The sequence below is a fragment of the Rattus norvegicus genome, chromosome 14, assembly GCF_021556685.1.
Source record: "Rattus norvegicus strain SHRSP/BbbUtx chromosome 14, alternate assembly SHRSP_T2T, whole genome shotgun sequence".
NCBI lineage: Eukaryota > Metazoa > Chordata > Mammalia > Rodentia > Muridae > Rattus > Rattus norvegicus.
Genome location: NC_141547.1, coordinates 73,571,521 through 73,591,857, shown reverse-complemented (window position 1 = coordinate 73,591,857; position 20,337 = coordinate 73,571,521). Strand labels below are relative to the sequence as shown.

At 41.0% G+C, this 20,337-nt stretch overlaps 1 protein-coding gene across 9 annotated transcripts in view; it reads right to left on the bottom strand.

Annotated features, from left to right (window-relative positions):
- Nucleotides 1–20,337, bottom strand: part of Bod1l1 (biorientation of chromosomes in cell division 1-like 1) — a 54,668-nt gene that overhangs the window by 25,725 nt on the left and 8,606 nt on the right. For 4 of the 9 annotated variants that reach the window (XM_087584554.1, XM_087584556.1, XM_087584555.1 and 1 more), the window contains exons 3-10: nt 17,792–17,982; nt 16,700–17,314; nt 15,924–16,073; nt 13,088–13,254; nt 11,195–11,306; nt 10,565–10,703; nt 8,074–8,146; nt 668–6,641 (exon numbers count right to left, since the gene is read on the bottom strand). In XM_087584554.1, coding sequence (XP_087440680.1) covers nt 668–6,641; nt 8,074–8,146; nt 10,565–10,703; nt 11,195–11,306; nt 13,088–13,254; nt 15,924–16,073; nt 16,700–17,314; nt 17,792–17,982 — 7,421 coding nt within the window. The remainder of the gene's footprint in view (nt 1–667; nt 6,642–8,073; nt 8,147–10,564; nt 10,704–11,194; nt 11,307–13,087; nt 13,255–15,923; nt 16,074–16,699; nt 17,315–17,791; nt 17,983–20,337) is intronic. The other 5 variants (XM_087584559.1, XM_087584562.1, XM_087584561.1 and 2 more) reach the window with 2 other exon arrangements.

The window sequence follows — 20,337 nt, the reverse complement described above, 5'->3', positions numbered from 1 at the left end:
AGTTGGTTCCTCTTTAAATGTTAAGGATGCCATAGTTTATAAAGCTAAAATGGAGACGAATCAAAGTCTACTGGCTCCTTCAATTCTAAGTCAGAAACTGAGTTTGTAGAATATGCTGTTCTTCACTTCACCCTAAACTCTTGTCGTATTTGAATCACTGTGGCAGAATTCATAGCTGTCTTCCCCCCATTGATTATCTGCACCCCTAGCCTAGTATAGTAGTAACTGTACACACCACCCGAAACCAGACAGTGTAATAACTGCACTACACCTCTGAAAGACAGTACTGATTTCCACAAGAACAGGACATTTGAAGAAGGAGCATCTGTCTCCCCTGCCCCTTCCAAATGCTCTAAACTGGAAATTAATGCATCTTACTTGAATCGCCAACTCAGTTCACAAAAATAGGAGCTAGAAATGTACGTAGCTCAGCTGTACAGTATGTGAGAGGTTTGGGTTCAATCCTCAACTAACCAACTTAAGTACAGACAATTAAATCTGAAGATGGACGGATGAAGCTCAGAAACCAACATGTTTAAGTGCCTGCCCTTAGCCTCCTGCCTCTTCTCTACTGACCCAGGAGCAATGGGTCTAGTTTTAATGTTTAAGACACAGGATTTGCTCTCAAGTCACCTGTTAGAATAAACAATTATAAATGGACTCTCACCTATGCCACACCCATTATCCTCAGGAGGAATAGTGACATCAAGGTTTCCTTCCCTGTGGTATGACTGCCTTGCACCAGCAACATGTCCCATTTTCTCAGCAGACCCTTCACTAGTCCATGTGCCACTGTGGTCACTTTTTGCAGGCAGGCCCCCCTCCCGTTTTGGAGCAGATGGAGCTACACGGCAGACAGATGGAAGGACTGCTGTGTGGGAAGAAGGCATTTTTGACTCTTGACCTGTAATACATTTGGTGGTAGCTTTCAAGTTGTTCTCAGGTTCCTGCTGGTCAGAAGGACACTCCGATGCAGCATCTGTGATGGGCAGCATGTTATCAGTTTTAGCACCAGTATTTACTGCTGCCAGACAGTGAATACTGCCAGAGGAGTCCTCAGCAGACTTCTGTTCTGGTCGTCTCAGACAGTTTGTCTCAGACAGTGAGTTTGCATTCCTCTCTGAGTCCTTTCTCACTATACCACTGGCTGTGCTACTGTCCCCTGCGGCCTCTGCCTCTACACTTTTGCTCTCCCTCTGAACACAGCTCAGCAATGTATTCCTTTCTTTGGCATTGAGGTCTTGACCAGGGCAGTCCATGCCATGACTTTTTTCCTCTCCTAAGCACAAAGCAGTGCCTGGCTGGCTTTGTCCTGCTGAGGGTTCACAGACTGGCAGTCTGTCATGCTCCCCCCTGGTGCTTACTGCCATTAAAGGCCCTACTCCTTTGCCCGTCGTGAATGGCCCAGGGCACTTACAATTACTCTCAGTCATGAGGCTGGGCATGGGTAGTTCACACTTACTTTGCTTTGTAACTAAACGTCCACCATTTCCTCTTGGGTTGTGTGTAGAGGCCTGCTGACTCTCTTCATGTCTGCTTAGGCTAGTGCATGTCAGCACACACTCTGCTGTGCTGGTGGAAATAATGGCAGCATCACTCAAATCTTCCCCTCTCACAGTGCTGGCCTGGTCTTCATCTGTAGGGATAGTACCAACCATGACTGCTTCACGTCCTTCAGAGGTGCTTGTAGAAATCATGGCAGTGTCACCTGTCTCCTCTACTGGTACAACTGAGGGACAGACGGACTCCTGAGGGACAGCACTGGACACAGAGCCTTCACAGTCTTCCACTGAACTTGTTGAGATGACTGCATTCCCGTCAGATGGTGCATTTCTACTTACACCAGAGGCAGAGGCTTCACACTCTTCTGCTATGCTGGTTGAAATGAGAGCACATTCATCCTTCTCTTCCTTGCTGGTTGAAGCGAGAGGACTTTCAGCTTCAGTGGGAGCACTGGGCATAGGTATCTCAAAGTCCTCAGTGCTTACCAAGGCTGGACCTGTAGTACTTTCCTCAACTGCTGCAACTGGCTGCTGCCTTTCAGCACATGTGATGGTAACAGCACTAGAAATGGGAACTTCAAATTCTTCCCCTATGCTCGTGGAAATCATGGCACACTCGTCCTTTTCTTCACTTCTGCTAGCAGTGAGCTGGCTCTTCTCATCTGAAATTGCGCTGGGCATAGGAGCCTCAAATCCTTCCATGTGTACTCTAGCATCATTCCTATTTTCTTCAGTGCTCAGAGTACACGAATGCCCTCCTCTCACATCTATAACCGCACTTATCGGAGGGGTGCAATCATTTGTGCTGGTAGGAATCACCAAGCCATTGCCCTGACTTTTACTCCCAGCTAAGCTGTCCTTGTTGGAAACATCACAACTGGCTGTAGAAGCCATAAGGCCATCACACTCTTCATTTTCCCTGGGTGACATGTGGCCAACTTCATATTCTGGAACTGCACCAGACAGAAGAACATCATCACTGCCCCTCACCAAGCCAGTGGAAATAGTTGTATCTTCTACTGTTTCTTTCCTGGTAAGCTGACTATCACTGTGGTGAGAAGTTGCACTAGCCATAGGATTCTCACTACTCTCTAGAACTGGCGGCCTGTCACTGTTTCCTGCAAAGGCACTGGTTACACTGCTTTCCACAATCCCTTTGGCACTGGAGCAGATGTCAGTGTCTTTGATTTCCTTCTCAGCACCACTCATACTATCAACATTACTATCATTTGTATTCATAGCTGCTGCCCCAGCCTCAGCATCCACGTGGTCCATAGTAGGGCCAATCGGACCACCCCCCTCTCCACTCTCACAAACCAACATTCCTTCACTTTCTTCTATCCCTGTGCATGCTGAAGCATGTCCAGTTTCATTTCCTCTTCCAGTACTAGTCACAACACCTTCGTCCTCCTCATCTTCTTCTTTTGCACCTGTGCTGGTCACAATGCCTTCATCATCACAGGGACCAGTAGCCACCAAAGGTGTATTAGTCATGTCTTTGGCTTCTGTGCTGTCCATGGCACTCTCTGCATTTTCTTCTGTCTCAGAGCTAATGGCACACCCTTCTGTGCTGTCTTCTGAGCCTGTGCAATTTGCTGATGCTTCCCCATCCTCTTCAGTAATGCCTGTGCTGGTGACCGCACTCTCACCTTCTGTACCATCAGTTCCAGAACCATCTCCTTGGTTAGCACTTGCCTCTAGGGATTTATCATCATTTTCCTGGACCACATCTGCACCTGTAACCACACGCTGTTCCTGGGTTCCTGCTCCCGTTACCAAGCAGAACACAAAGTTATCATTTCTTCCTTTGGCTCCGGTACATGTCACAGTGCCTTCTGTTTCTTTTTTAGGACCAACTTGTATCCTATTTTCTTGGGACCCATCAACATCTTCACTGCTCACAGATCCTGCTCTTATTTCTGTTCCAGCACTTGTAACGGCTCCATCACTTTCAACTTCACCAACAAAAGTAGCGGTCCCCTCGACTGCACATGAAGAACCACCACACTTTTCCTCAGAGCCTGCACTGGTTACTGCATCATCTTTCTCCTCTGTTGTAATACTGTTCACATTGGTTTCAGCTTGAACTGTATGAGCAGTCAAGGGACCTGCTACTCTGTCTTCTGACTCAGCCACAGTACATTCTCCACTTTCTCCTTCCTTGGAGCTTGTAAGCAAAATCTCACTTTCAGCAAATCCTTCTGTGACAACACCTTTTCCCTCTTCAGCTGCAGCAAAAACAGTACATTCACTGGCTTCTGCCCCAACCTGGAGGGGATTGTTTCTAGGGCATGCACCCATAATGAATCCTTCATCTGCCTCAATACTGGTGCAAGGTAAGGCCACCCCCTTCCCTCCTGTTTCTGATGAGGTGGTAGTGGCATCTCCAGCCTTGATTGTGTTTAACATGATGCCTTTGTCCGTCCCTTCAGTACTAGTAGCAATAAAGGATTTGTCTCGTCTACCAGATCCAGCTGCCCCCCTCTCCATTTTCCCATGCCTTTGCTGTGGCACAGGGGCAGAATCACGCCTAGCACTGGTGTCTACTTCACTGTTTTCAGTCTTCCTTTCAATATCCGTTGGTATTTTTTTACTCTCATCTGGATCTTTATTATGCTTACGTCTGATTGTTTCAGCCTCCTTTCTTGTAGTCAGGTCTACGACATGCTCGCCTGCTGCACTGTCTTGCTTTACATCAGGATCTACATTCAGATCACTCTCTTTCTTGGCTGTGCCCATCAGGCTCCTTTGTTTGCTAATGCTCTTATTTTCCCCAATCACGCCACTTGGCTTGCCAGCAAGAGCTATGCCTACTTTGCCTTCTTTACTGCATAGCAACATGGCCTGGCTATCTTCAGAAAGGTGCCTTTTGCCACTGCCATTTGCTTTTGCTAGTATATCTACTGTGAAGCCATCATTACCTTCTTTGCTGCCATTTGTCTTAAGGATTTCTGACTTCTTAACAGCCAAATTTTGGTTAGGAATATCAGAATGATTTACAAGGGAGGTACTGGCTTTGCCACCTTCTGAAATGGCTTCTCTGTCAACTACAGTAATTGTACTTGAATCATGAGATTCTTTCTGAGGAACAACACTCACAGAGCCTAAGGATGACAAGAGGTCTGAGTCTGTAGAGAATTCAAGAGAAGCATTTCTGTGAGTGCCACATTCTTCAGTGGTTTTGGACACGCCTTTCAAATTCTTCTGTCCCTTCTCATTTTCTGATAGGGCCCTAGAAAGCACTTTCCGACTCCCTTCAGAGTCTACACTTATTTCCTGGGCTCCTCGCTGAGCAGGCTCCCTCTCCCTAGGAGTTGCTTTTGATGCAGTACTTTGGCTATGCACTTTCTTGGTCAAGGTGCTTTTATGGTCAGCATGCTTTTCAGAATTGCTCGTTATTGTTAGCCCACGCCCTGATTTACAGGTCACAGCTGCTGCTGGTTTTGAATCGACCAAAGAAGTTCTTAACTCATCCTTTAAAACTCCAGCAGCGGCTTTATGTTTTGTAACATTTTCAAAGTCAGTGTCTTGCTGAGAACTATTACTACTGATGTCCTCGGTTTTAGAAAGTTCAGACACATTTTCAACAGCTGCCTCAGAATCAATTTCCATTGGCTCTTGTTCAGGGATCAATGCGGTCTCTGTGCTTTTTTTGGGTCTCTGCAGAGAGGAAGTACTGGCAGTGCCTGACAAGTTCGCTGCTAACTTATCCTCCTTGGCCATTTCCTGTGACGTGCTTCCTCTTCGGTTTTCACACAGCCTTCTACTTAGTTTTTTTTCTGTGACTGGGCCATTCCCTCTGCCCTTTTCATGGCTGCTGTCAACCTCTTTACCATTCTTGTCGTCTGGCTTATTTTCTTCTTTCCTTTTCACGTCTTTATTACTGTGCTTTAGGCTTCTGCTTCTGTGACCATCTGAGACCCTCCGCTCAAGTTTGGAGGAGGTTGAGTCTTTATCCGTCTTATGCTTCTCCTTAACTGATGCTACCTTAGCTCTGTGCCCAGAGTCCTTTTGTGAACTATGTGCTGAAGGCACAGCACTCTCTAATGCAGGTTCAGCGACAGCTTCTTCACAAGTTCTGTCTTCAAGTTTGGACTTGCGCTGCCGTTCTGTGTCGTTGTCCTCTGTGTTCTTCTCCTTATCAGGCTTTGGAGTTGTCACCTGTTTTGTGACACCTTCCTGTGATTCTGTTTCAGCAACTTTTATTTGTTTGCCTTGACTTTTTGATTTAGACTTTAACACAAGCTTCTCTTCCAACAAACTCTTTGTCCGTCGCCTCTCCTTATGAAGAAGCTCTTCTGGCTTTGAGCTGCTGTCAGCATTAGTGGAGTCTGTCTCATACTTGTCTTCAGAACAGCTCTCACTTCTTTTCTGCAAGGTTACACTGTGTTGCTTGGAGCTTAGAACATCTTTCTGAAGTTTAGAGTCACTTGACCTTCTTGATTTGTGTTCTGCCTTGGTTTTTTCAGATGACAGGTGCTTGTCCTTTTTGTTATCTTTACGTGCATGCTCATCTGTTTTTATAGTGTATTCAGACACCGGCTTCCCATCTCTACCCAACACCGACAATTTCCTTTCATTCCTGTGTTTACGCTTACGCTCAGTTTTATCATCTGAAGAAAGCTTGGTTTGCTGACTTTGCTTCCGAACACTTTCCTCTGCTTCACTCTTCTCAGAAGAATGAGGTTCAGTCTCGTCACCCACTTTATGGACACTGTCACTTTTGTGTTTGTGTTTTGATGAGGATTTTTCTTCTGATTGAGCTTTCTCTTTCTCAGGTCTCTCCTTAGCAGACTTTGCCTCTTTTTTAGGTAGGCCTTTCCCGTGTGTTTCAGGATCATCTTTCTTTTGATACTTTTCATTTTTAAGGGTGCTTTTCTGCTTCTGAGTTTCTTCCATATTAATTTCTGAGCGATCGGGTTGCTTTTTTCCATCTCTGGAATCTGTTTCTTCCTGAGCTCCTTCTAATACAACAGGTGTGGATGTCCGTCGCTTATATTCTCTCTCTACTTTTGATTCAGTCTTGTTGTCGTCTACTGAATGCAGAGACTCTGAAAGCCTCCTGGCAGGTCTATTTGGTTCACCTTTTCCATGAGTGTGCTTCAGGTCCTTGGAGGAGGCCTTTTCTTTTTCACAGTGCTGTTGGAAAACAAAGGGTACTTAGGAAATACATTTTAGATACAAACTTAACATTTGGGTATAGTTACTATGTGAGCTCTCAAACATGGGAGGCACTTCTGCTCCATGGATGAGGTAGCCCATAGTAAGTATCAGGCACCAAGAAGCTGAAATTCAGTGAAATGTAAGTGTCTAGGTGGTCAGACTCTGCGTCTCACATTCTTCCCAGTTTTAGAGCAATTATTTCATCTAACTGGTTCATACCTTTAGAAAGTCTTCAATACTATAAATGACTATAGCTCACTATGACCCAACAGCCCTTAATAAATGTAAGCTAACTAAGGTACAGCCTAGTGCTCTTTTCAGTATAAAAATATGCATGTTGGGATAGACTTATATTATTTTAAAATTTAGAGACCCAAATCACTTATAGAAATCAGATGGATTTAAACTATTTGTGCAATATTTTATTTACAAAATCCCAAATGTATATAGTAACTGAATAACAGTGTAAGCATACACATGTGACATAAGCACATACATACATGTATGTTTATAAGTTCTGGGGACATACTGGGGAAACATGCACAATACCTGAACTTTCCTCTCCACCCCAGTCTTGGCACTTAATATATTAAGTATGAGACTTCATGAGATAATTTCCACAAAAAGGAAAGTTAAATATTTAAATATATACAGTAACATATCAGGACTATGTCTAAATATGACTCTAGTTTCTGAATAAAGAAATTTACTGGCTTTAACAATTGCTAAGCTATTAGTGTTTCTACCTCAGAAACATAACAGTGAGTTAGCTACAGGATTATGAATATATTCATACAAATAAAGACTTAAATTCAATTAAAGCTAAATCTGCCCCAAGAAAATAACCCAACACAGGGAAAAATGCATTCCCTGAATGTATTTTCACAATTTAAAAGTTGCACATTTTGGACACAACCCTAGTGTCAAATACAAGGTAGTGCTTAAGTAATTGAGAATGTATCCATTCAGTAGATTAATCAATTGTTAAACAATTATGCACATTATGAAGTAACACAAAGTGAGCAAAAGTCTCAAAAATTTTTTTTTGTTGGAATACTTCCCTTCCAAAAAACTCTATATATGTGGAAACCAAGGAGATAAAATAGAGAACCTACTCTGAGTGATTTTTGTTTTTTCTTTTTTCTTATTGACAATTTTGTTATTGCTGTATATAAGAAACAGAGTGAAGAGAGTAAAGGAAGAGAACTTACTCTCTACACAAAACAAAATCATATGCATCAACTCATTACAACAGGAATTTAGGCCGAATGGGAGGCTAAAGATACTGAGCAGAATGGTTTTAAGATATAATATTGAAAAGATCATATTATGCTGTTTTGTTGCAAAGGAATACTGAATGACCCACACCTAACAAAAAGGTTCTGACAAGGGTTTCACTAAGACATACCTCACTTGTTTTGAGGGCTTCCTTGGATTCTTCCTCAGCCTGAGGTTTCTTTTTAGAACTTTCATCAGCATTCCTGAGAGGGGAGTAAATCAAATATGAACTTCCAATCAGAATCTAAGAATCTCACAAGAGAGGTGAAACTCTTTTCTTTACTACTCACTTCATCAGTGGAGGCTGGTTACACTTTAATTTAACCTTATGTTTAGTCATCAGAGAACACAGTCCAAGTATGGCATGAACACCCCTGGTGCTAAAGCAAAACATGCTACACGGACAGTTCTTAATGTGTTGTCCTTCAAACACTGTACCCACTATGCAGACATTTGAATGCCTCACCATCTTTTGAAAATGCAGGGAGATCTTTTTGACTCAAAGCTATATGAATAGGGTTCAATAAACCTGAGAACTGGCTCCCCTCTCTCTGAGTTCTATAAATCCACTTATCTTCAAGTTTATGACTAATTTACATAATTGTAATGATGGGCTGGACAGAGAGCTTAACCACTAAAAGCATCCACTACTCTTCTAAAAGACCTGGGTTCAGGTCCTAGCACCCACATGACAGCTCACAACCGTTTGTAACTCCAGTTCAAGAGTATTCAACACCATCTCCCAGTCTCCACAGGTTTCTGCACATACGTGATACACATAAATGCATGTAGACAAATACACATACACATAAAATAAAATTAGTGAGTTTAAGAAAGGAATTGGAATGGAATGGAATAATAAAATTGTAGACTATGGTTCACATTACATCATAGCTATTTTCAAGAGTTTCTCTGTAATTCTTCAATAACTAATAGAAGCAATGAAAATACAGTACTTAAAAAAAAAAAACCCAACTTTCAGTGAAGAGGAAATCACGGCGTGATGTTAAAATAGGTGCTGGGAAGACTAGTGAACAGAGGCAACCTCTGTTAGAAGTGGTTACACTGGCCCAGACGTGATGCTTCTACAATTACTTCCAGGAGCCCATAAAGTCAACTCCCTGCAACAGGGGAGAATTGATGTCTATGTATGTACACTTTCTAGGACACAATCTAAAGCGTCTGTCATATTTTCATAGATTAAAAATGTACTTTAAAATGCTATAGGTAGTAACACAATGAAAAACGGTAAAACAATAAACTGCAAGGCAAGGCCTTTATAAACACACAGTAACACCTACAGTCAACATGAGACTTTCTTTTCTTTTTTTTTCTGACAGATTGGTTTTTGTTTTTGTTTTTTTTTTTTTTTTAATTTCTATTCGTCTGTTGTAGTACAAATCATTCCCATGGGTGCAACAGTTCCTGCTTTTCTATTAAGAATATGGGATATCATTTCAGATGTAAACAAATGGAATGATTAATAATAATAATAATAATAATAATAATAATAATAATAAACGAATGTCAAGGTCAGCAAGATGGCCCATTAAATAAAGCTGCTTCCTGCCAAGACAGGTGGCCTGAGTTCTATCCCCAGATATTCAGAGGAAAATGCTTCCCCTAGAAGCCCTAGGTTGCCAAATAACTACCCAAGTGTCAGATGCTTCTTCTCAAGTTGTTGGTTGGGAAGGAGTCTCAGAGATTCCCAAAACAGTACTAGCTATTATCACTGATCTTGGTTGCAACCACAGGACATGGAGAAATCAAGCTAGTACTATTCTCAAAGCTTCTTCCCTGCTGGGTAAACTTCAAAGTACCAGAAGGTATTAAGCAGGCTCCTGGGGATGGAGGGAGTCATCAACAGTCCACAGAGCTGTGAACCCTGTGAGCTCCAACAACCACCAGCATGGTAAGACATGCTCATAGGTGCAACAGTGGCATGAACATTATGGGTGTCACTAATCATGTTCTGGTTGGATTTAAGGCCTGATCCACAAGAGACATGTGCCCGGTACTGTAAATTTGACTAATTTTCATATTAGTCATACTAATATTAAATACTTATGACATTTAAAATGCATGATTCGAGAGTTCATGGGACCCAGAGGTGGACATACTACTTTTATTTTGCTGAATAGATATAAAATCAAACTGCCCTATAAATTCCTCTCTCTAAAAAAGCTACACACCTTTAATTCCAGCACTGGAGAGGCCATGGCAGAAGGACCAGAGTGAGCTCAAGGCCAGAGTTCTAGGGTTATTTCTACACCTATAGATTAGTACAGTTCTCAGACCTCAACAGAGATGTCTCTTTGTGCAAAAAATGATGGTTAACACAGAAACTCACAATCCATCAAGAAGTGAAAAGGACTTTTTTTTTTTTAAATGGAGAGATAGGGTCTCTGTCTATAGCCCTGGCTGTCCTTACTCTCTGTGTAGATCAGGATGGCCTCAAATTCACAGAGATCCCACTGCTCCTGCCTCCCCAGTATTGGGATTATATGCATTCCACACTATGCCCAGCTACTTTTTAAGACAGCCTATGCCCACTTTCAAAGCTGTTCTTCTGCAAACACACCATTAATGTGACACTCAGAATATAACAGGTAAAAATGCACCTTGAATCTTTTCTTCTTCTTTTGCTTAAAGCTACTTTCTTCTCTAAAACTTTCCGTTCTTTAAGGACTTCTTTAATTCTTGGGGCTTTAGGTTCCAAAGTCTTAGTTGACGAGTCTTCTAGGTCCACACTACTTTTGCCTAGAAAGTAAATAAAGAAGCTTTATTTCAGAAGACAGTTCTGTAACAGTGCTCTATTTACTTTTCATTACAGCTTTATAATCAGTATAAAACACAAAATAGCTTCGAAGGAGTCTCCGTTTCTGCTAGGAAAAACAGACGCCAATTTTGTTATATTTACTGTGCCAGATAAAAGTCAACATAAGGGCTGCAATACAGTCTGGGGCAGAGCTTGTGTTTAGCAAGTCTGTGGCCTTGATTTCAATCCCCAGCATCAGAGGAAATAACAAAAGTAAAAGGAAAAAGCAAAGATGATGTGAGCTGCATTATCATCATTGGAAATGCTCATCTGCTTCTATCTGAAATCCATTCCACCATTACTGCAGAATAAATTCTTCCACACTTAGGAACATATCACCTTTTTATGTGCATATGCCACAAGGAATATGAGACTAACTAGAAAATGATGGTGTGTATAAGATACTCTCAAATAACAGTAATATCTGCTATACCTTGGCTCTTCGCTTTGGAAGACTTTGTCTTTTCTGCTTTCTGTTTTCGTTTTTCTTCAAGTTTTTCTCTATTGATTCGTCTTCTTAAAAGTCTCTCTTCTTTTTCTTTAGCCTAAAACCACAATTGCCCGAATATTATCAGGTAAAAGCAAAGACACTCTGAAAGAATGTATGTGAGAAAATAGCTGAGAGTACATCCTTGAGGTATTGATCCGGCTCTGCAAATGAGGGAGGCCTTGGGTTGTAAACCCTAGTACTCAAAGTCGCCCCCACCAACAAAGTTTTAGTTTGTTCTTCTGATGTTTTTACAAATCAATAGAATATGCAAAAGTATGGTTCAGTGGTTAAGAGCACGTGCTGTTCTCACAGATGACCCAGGCTGACTAAGGTTGTTCCCAGCAACCACATGATAGCATACAATCATCACTAAGTCCACTTTTCAGGAAATTTAACACCTTCTAACCTCTGCAGGCATACACATACACACAGGCAAAACATACACACAAATCTTAAAAAAAAAAAGAAAAGAAAAAAAAAGGAAGCAGATATTAACTGTGTGTGCCTAGGTATGGGTATGACTACTCTGTTTTGGAAGCTACCAGCTGATAGAAGGCACAGATAGGAAAACTTAATTATTATATTAGAATGCTATTGATTTGAAGAAGAAAAGGCATTATCTGAAAAAAGGTGATGCTACAACCACAAAAGAGTACTGTTATTTGAGAGAAAAGTCATAGAAACATAAATATCAAGCATAAATGGGTAAGTCTTCAGAACTTCAAGTGACAGGTAAATTCTACAGCCAATCTGACTTGGTGGCTACACTCCTGGGCCTCGACTGTGGCCTTGGGACTTTCTGCTGGCAGAATCTCAACTAGAGAGAATTCACAATCATCTTGTTATTCAAACCATCCCTTTCTGGCTCAGAGCTCAAAGCCAAACTTTCAAAACATCCAACTCAAAATCCTAAGCAGGTGCATAGCTCCTACTCTGAATCCTCTCTAAGAAGTAAGCCTAGAAGGAAAACTGGCTAGCAGTCGCACTGCATAGTGCTGTCCTCAACAGTTATTTCTATAAATTCCCTAATCATGACATAAGAAACTTTTTAAATTGTTATGTTCCTTAAACTGTAAGCCATTTAAAAACTAATGAATCTTGTTTGAAAAGCATTCAATAATTGAACACGGTACTTGATAATAGGAAGCATTTTCAAACCTAGAAAATTGGTAGACTGCGTTTCTCTCAATATTATACTAGTTACTCACTGTATGTCTGTGTGGAATGAGTCAGAGGGATATGAGCATTTTCACAATATGAAGCATACATTTTTTCACTTTTGTTTGTAACAATGATATGATAGCACTACTGATATATTTTTTATGCTTCCCATACTACATTTTAAAAAAGTTACACTTGCAGATTTTTAGCTGTGTTCCATCAGCATAAACGCTCTGGGATCAGCACTTTCCAGATCTCCCATGGAAAGTGATGAGGTGTATCACCTTTGTTGTCTATTCTATGTAGTTCCACGCCAAGCTCCCCGAGGGCAAGGCCATGTCTGCTGTGTGCATACTATACCGTGCACAGACTACCATTCAAATTTTGTCAGTCTGTTGTATCAGGCTAAATCATAGTTGTTCTCAACCTGTGGATTGTGATCTCTTTGAGGGTTGATCAACACTTTCACAGAGGTTGTATATCAGATATTCTGCATATCAGATATATATTATAATTCATAATTACAAAATAATATAGCAAAATTACAGTTATGAGGTAGTAAGAAAATAATTTCATAGTGTGGGGGCCACTACAACATGAGGAATGTTTAAAGGACTGCAGCATTAGGAAGGTTTAGAACCACTGCTAAATCAGTCAGGGATCGACTGGACTTACAATGGACTGCCGCCGTTGTTCCACTGTGAGTTCGTCATCAGAATCACTGTAGTACTTTGAGTAGAGATAAGGTTTGTGAACATAGGCATGCCGTACACTTCTGGCTTTTCCATCAGTAGAATCACTAGTTTGAGCTTTTGTTTTATTCTGCTTGTTTTTCTCTTCATCTGGAAAGAAGCCATATAAAAAGTGCTTCTGTCAACAAGCAACAACATGTCATATATGCAGCAAAAGATACTAATATACTTCAAATGTATTTAAAGGTCCAAAGGGGTTGTCTGTATGAGGAAATTCAGAAACTGACAGTTTAAAAAACTACAGTCCACATATATATAGAGGCAGAGCAAGTTAGACATTTGTGTTATAAAAAAAAAGCATAGAGGAAAGTTGCACAGAGCAGGGCAGAAGCAGGACAGGCTCAGAACTGAAGAGGAGGCACAGAGGCTCCACTCTGCCCCTGGAGAGGTGTGGTTTTGTAGGCTCAACATGGAAGCCAAGAACACACTGGCTGTACTACTGCTAGGCCTTTAGAACTGTGACCTGAATATGACCTGATGGGAAGGAAGCTTCCACTCAGAGGTTGATAGATTGTTTCTGCCAGTCTAAGCTTAAGTCTTCCTTTACCGTCTACTGTTTGATGTAATTCAGGAGGCTACTTAGTTGAAGCTGCTGGAACCTTCCTAACTGTTCCTCTCATTAGTTATTTTAAATAACATAATTTGACAAATAATTAATTCTTGGTCTTGATATAAATGTAACAGTGATAAATGGTTATCACTGTTAAATTGAGGAAATTCACTTGAAACTATACTTTAAAGCATACTTGAAATTTTACTTATTTTTTTAGTTTTTTTAGAGAGAGTCTCACTATTTTCTCTGGCTGTCCTGGAACTCACTGTGAGGACCAGGCTGGTCCCCAATTTACAGATGCCCACTTGCCTCTGCCTCCCAAGTGTTGGGTTCAAAGGTGTACACCACCATACCCATCTCATACCTGAGATCTTAACCCTACTTATGCGTTCAGGGAAAAAGCAGGAGTCAATCACACACACCTTACACTAACACCTCTGCATTGGGAAGGCATTCTTTCCATTTGACACAGCAGAAAGGCAGAAAAAAGGAATGCTTTCATTTCTTATTATTTATTGTTCTTAGTGAACTTCTTATGTTTAGAGCATGTACACATAAAATCTAGCCCCAACCAAGAAAGCACCCCAGCAGACCCCAAAGCATCAGAGGAGTAGAAAAACCACAGGAATCACAGGATGGGGACTAGCCTTTCTACATGAGCTGGGCAGTAAGGACCACCATCATAGCTAGTGTACACTGTTGCCCCTATTCTGAATATGTAACTTTGATTCTTCTGGACATATACATTAAATTTAAAGACATGAAAGGCTAAGAAAAGGATCCGTGAAGCTAAAAGGCTCTACTTCCCCCTCTGAGTTTCTTCCTAGACATCCTATCCAAAACTAGCAGAAAATGTAAAGGATGCTGCCTACTGGTAAGAGTATATCAGGGCAAAGAGCAGCCCCATGTACTGGCTACATGCAGACTCAGCTATGAATTCTGCCCTGGTGCTCAGTGGCTATGTGACTTTGGATAGGACATACTTTAAGACTTTGTTCCCTTTGTTGTGCCTCCTTTCCAGGGCTGCAGGAGTTAAGACAAAGAAAGACATTAGCACAGTCTCTGGACCCTAGTAAGCATGTAGGAAGGGTTGGCTGACAAGCAAACTCTATAATAACGATTTCAACTTTGCCCAGAGAGGTCTGACATTTGCCTTAGGCTTCTGAGAGGTCATCTCCAGGCTCTCATGATGTTGTACTTGACTGATGTGCTTCTGCTTTCCTGGTTCTCTCATGGTCAAAGTCTACTATTGTTAAGATGGAGGAATGGGATCCAGTCCTGCAGCAAGATCTCTTAGGTAGAGGCACAAAGGCAGGCAGGCCATTATGGCTAATCCTCCAGTCCACATAAAAAGTTCAGACCGAAGTTCTGTGTGTTTCCCTGAACACATAGGTAGGCTTAAGATCTCAGGTATGATCTGGGTGTGGTAGTGTACACCTTTAATTCCAACACTTCAGAGGCAGAGGTAAATGAATATCTGTAAATTCGAAGTTCTCTGGTTTATCATAGTCTATCCCAATTATAGAAACGGATGTCAAGTTGCCCACAATTCTAGGGAGAACATACAGAGGGGTCCTGTTTGGAATGTTTCTAAACTTGACCCTCTGTATACCATCCCTTCTCTGATTTGACTATGTTCCTTAGCTGGATCAACTGTATCGAGTAGACTAGTATTTGCTATTTGAGGCAGGGCACTACATTAGAAGTATAGCCTAGAACTCCCTATATAGACCTAGTTAACAGTTTTTCTCTTGCCTCAGCCTTCCCAGTGCTGGGATTCTAAGCACAAGACAACATACCTGACTAGTATAATATACGTATTTTTGGTTAACTCTGTTAGGTTTCTTAGGAAATCAGTTTTCCAAGGGTGCTGTTTAGGTCCCTCAAATTTCTAACTGGTGGTAGAAGTGAGGGCAGCCTTCGCGCTTGTATTCCACCAAGTATCATTCACACAGAAATAAAAGTCTGTGTACACTGTCTTCTCTCAATTTTGTAACAGCATCAAATGATGGCTTGTTGAGGGCTGGGAACATATACAAGGATAATTAAACAGACAACCCTGCAGCTCAATCAGTAGCCAATCTTGCAATCACAAGGTAGCAGGCTCTAGTTATGCCACACAGTCAGGAAGTAGCCATTAGAACAGAATGCAAATAATGCTTACAAAAATATCATAGAGATATTGAGAAAAATGCATTACCCTTACCTTCTGATGTAATCTCTCCTTCTTCCATGCTCTCAGACATGACAACTTCCTCCTCTGTGTCTTCTTCAAAAGATGAAAGGTCACTGGTGTGGACAGAACTAACTGTGATATCAGTGAGACCATCCACATCAGAATCTACCAAAGAACAATCTTTAAGAAAAACATGAAGCAAAATAAACAACTGAGCACAAGAATGTATTTAAAGCCTAAGCCCTCAGTATTAGAAATTTCCTGCTTTAAACAATAAGTTTAGCTATCAGAAAGAAAAGCAGCTATCTTAATAAAATACAAAGGTAAAATAGTCACTTGCAACAATAACTATTAATTTATAATGTAAGGCTATATACAAATGTAGATTTTAAGTAACTATTATTATTACTACCTGGTTTTTGAAAATTAGTATACATGATATAAGTTGCTTGGAACAGTGTGGAAAAAAATGATAATATAAATTACAAAGTTTGTAGCTTTTCTGTTAATTTTTTGGTGAATAGAGACATCAGTATAGTAAAGAAATTATATCTATTTCCTGCCTGCCATCCAGCCCAAATGGGGCAGAATGATTTAGCTCAGGCTAGCCTGGACCCTGCAATAGACATGTCCAGTGCTAAGATTACTGCAGGGTGCCACCATGCACAGCTTATTACTTTTACTGTTTTGCAAGTTTTGACATGAAAACACCAAAACAAATCATTACAATCAAAACCAAATATGACACTGTCCCTCTTCCTGTAAGGAACAATCTGCTCTTGAAACCATGTGGCTTATCCATGTACCTTCTTTTGTCCCCTCTGCAGCCCTGGCTCTGCTGCTGATCTTTTCAGAAGGAAGCTTCGTGCTCTCCGCTTCTCTGTCCTTGGCCTGCCTCTCATCTTTCACTTTCTGTGTGTCTTCATTCCTTTTAGAGTGATCAATTTTTTTTTCAGTCTTTTCCTTCTTTTCTTTCTTTCTTTCTCCTTTCTCATTACCATCTGGTTTCTTTTCTCCTTTGTCCGTTGATTTAATTTTTGGGTCACTGTTTTCCTGCTGAGCATCCTTACTTAGGAACAGTAAGCTATTCTCTTTCGTATGATTTTTAGTTTCTTCCACTGGACATGGGAGATCATTGGGTTCTTCTGACTTGGGAGCAGTTTCTAGCCCCTCTCCTCCAGAATCAGGGGTAACCTTTTCTCTCTCAGCCCCATCCTCTGAGCCTCTCTCCTTGTCTGTGCTAATGTCAGTGCTTGGCTGAGATGAGAGTTTTCTGGATATTCTCTCACTGGCCTTGGCATTTGACATTTCAGTTGAAGCTCTGGCGGCAGCGTTAGCTTCTTGGTTAAGAGAAGTTATGGTTTCCAAGATTGACATGGCATCACTGGCTACATTAGCACTGGGCCCAGGAGCAGGAGCACCTTCAAGGAGAAGATAGGACTTGGAATTAATGTATGAAAAAGTACATCCCTCTGCTTCATTGACACTACACACAACTGTTATAAGGTGAGCAGAAACACATGTTCCTGTAGGCTTTTCAGGTACAATGCTGGTACACATACTAAAAAATTTCTATCTCCTGAGTACATAGTGTCTTACAGGAAGGATGCCAACACATCTGAGAACATTCCACTTGTGAAAAAAATGTCTTTACTATTTCAGTTGCCTTCTGTCTTATAGCAAGTGTGCACACACACAAACTCATCATTACTACAATGCTTTCTGAAATTAATTTCAAAATAGAAATGTCTTGCCAGTTGGAGAACTTGAGCAATATTGAAAGTACATATAATTTCATTAGAGTAGCAAAATGGAGCAATATATTAAAAACCAAACCTCTCCATCCAGGCAATCAGAACAAGGAAAGCCTGGGAACTGACAAGAGAAAAGCAAAGCACCTTGGGTAATGACAGAGGACTCCAGCTTCTCATCATCAGGAGCTGTGCTGCCAGCTGTTTCCTCTTTGTGATTCAATGTGGCCAGAAACTCATGCACAGCTTTTTCTACCTGAGGCCTGAATGTGTGGTTGATCTTTGGATCCACAACCTGAGAAATAATTCGGTCAATACCAGACTCCAGCATTCCTGATCTGAAATACAAGCAATTCACAGAAAGGTAAAAAAAAAAAAAAAAAAAAAAAATAATTTTATATTATTTGCACAAACTATTTTAAAGAAAATAGTATCTACATGTGTTCAACCTTCATTATTCTATTTGGGAAAGTTAATACAGTAGTGGTTTTAGGCATGCTATACTACAAAGACATTTGTAAACCATCCACCAATGCATCCCTGGTAGAAAGACTAAAACACAGAAAAGGTCTCTGGCGTTGCTGCAGTGCTGAAGAGCATGAAGGAGGTGGTACCTCTCTCAACCTCCATCCCTGGAACATAAGAGGGCCTCACGACTGATGAGTTCCAGGCCTAGTAATCTTGACTCTGAAATGTTTTCTTAAAAATAGAAAATATAAACTTTTTGCAAGTCTTTGAGTTTTTAGTTAAGGTAAAGAATATACACAAGGCATAATTTCATCAAATTGATAAACAAGAAACAAGGAAAACAAAATAAAACTCAACATGTCTGGCTTTCCTTTTTATTACCTTCCTGTTATAAAATAGGATGATTTAGCCATTTAAAGACGTAGGTTATGAATGTCTTCTACATAAAATGCACCATACTGGCCACCAGGCAACTACAAACCAGACCTGGACCCTGTGTTGGTTAAAGATACAGACACAATTAAAATACAAGAGGCTAGACATGAACACACACAATCTACTGTGGGGAAAGAGAAGAGTAAGGCAGTATTGGCTATGTCCACAAGAAGGTGGAATACTGCAGAAAGAGAAGCCATTGAGCTGAGTCTTGATGTGTAGAGAGGAAGGGAGGGAAGTAACTGTAAGTCTAAGGACCCAGAGGGCACACAGGCACGACAAGAACACCTAAGCAGCACTTGTGTAAAAGGACATCTGAGCAAGATAGAGTTAAGATCACATCTCTTCTTAGAATGCACTAGGAGGAGTCAAAATGCCCAGGACAGTGTTGGGAGACCGAGGCAGTAGACACCTCCTGCTTCTTGGCCCCCATCTTTCTAGATAGAGTGGGTGAGGAGGTGTTATCTTTACACTGTCAAATGCTGTTTCTGAGTGTACCTGTCTGGTGAGGGTGGACTGCATTTTCAATTCCTGAGGCACTTTGAAGCCATGTGATAACATAATTCTATTTATGTGGGACATAAAGAAAAATGAGCTGACATGCAACAAAGTAGGTTACCTGCTTTTTCAAGTTACAAAATTAAAGAACAGAATGCAAATCCTGAAAACAGTGCTATATCTTGAAGGTCTTTTTGACCCCTTTAAACATGAGTTGCAAATGTGGCACAAAGAACCACTAAAACGTTTTTGCTGCAAGGTATAAGTACAAAGGCATAAAATTAAAGAATAAAACCCACTGAACCCAAAAGTGCTGCTTCAGTTACCTTTCTCTGTTTTGCCTATATTTTGGCTTCTTGTCCTGTAAACAAAAATACTCTTAAATTTAGTCTTTCTTCCCATGGAGGAAGATCTTATGCAAAAATCGGGTCCACATCTACTGGTCCACTGCTTTGTAGACTCACTGCCTTAGGTACTCCCTAGCTGCCACCTCAGAGAGACAAGTCTCAGCTCTAGGTCCATAGGTAAAGTCAAATGCTGACCACAGAAACCTTCCTGTTTCGAGTTACTTACCTGTAGACCTGGTTAGTGCATGTCTGTAATACCAACTACTGGGGAGGTTGAGGAGGATAATCACAAGTTTATGACCAGCCTGAGAAACAGGGAAATTTTAGGGTAAGAGTTCAAGGTCCTCCTGGGCAAATTTGGAGACTTTTCCTCAAAATAAAAACAAACAAAAAGGGCTGAGGCAAGATGGTAGATGCCTGTAATTCCAGCATTCTAGTTCAAGGCCAGCCTGGGCTACATATAGAATATGAGACTCATGGCTACATACGGCGACCCTACTATTTTTTTAAAGTCCCTCAGTGATAAGGTGCTTATTTTTGCACATATGACAACCAGGATTCTACCTCTAGTACTGGGGGGAAAAAGTAAATATATAAGTAAAAAACATTCTTTCTCTTTTAACCCTTTCTTTCTCTTTTAAAATTTTGTCCAAATCATTACTGAAAGCTATCTAGCATTTTCAGATTTTGCAGCATGAATACACAGAGTGAAAATTTCCTTCCTTCTGAATAAAAAGATAAGCTTTAAGTTGCTGACAGTAGTCCATTTGTTCTATAGAAATGGTAAATGTGATGGTTTGTCTGCTAAGTACTTCCTTAAGTGTGTGTGAAAACCTGCTGGAGACTACAGTTATTTATAGGGCTAGTCCATCCATACAGTCTGAGTTTGCATACAACTAAAGAACCCTTCACTAACCGGGCACAGTAGTGCACATGTACTCTAAG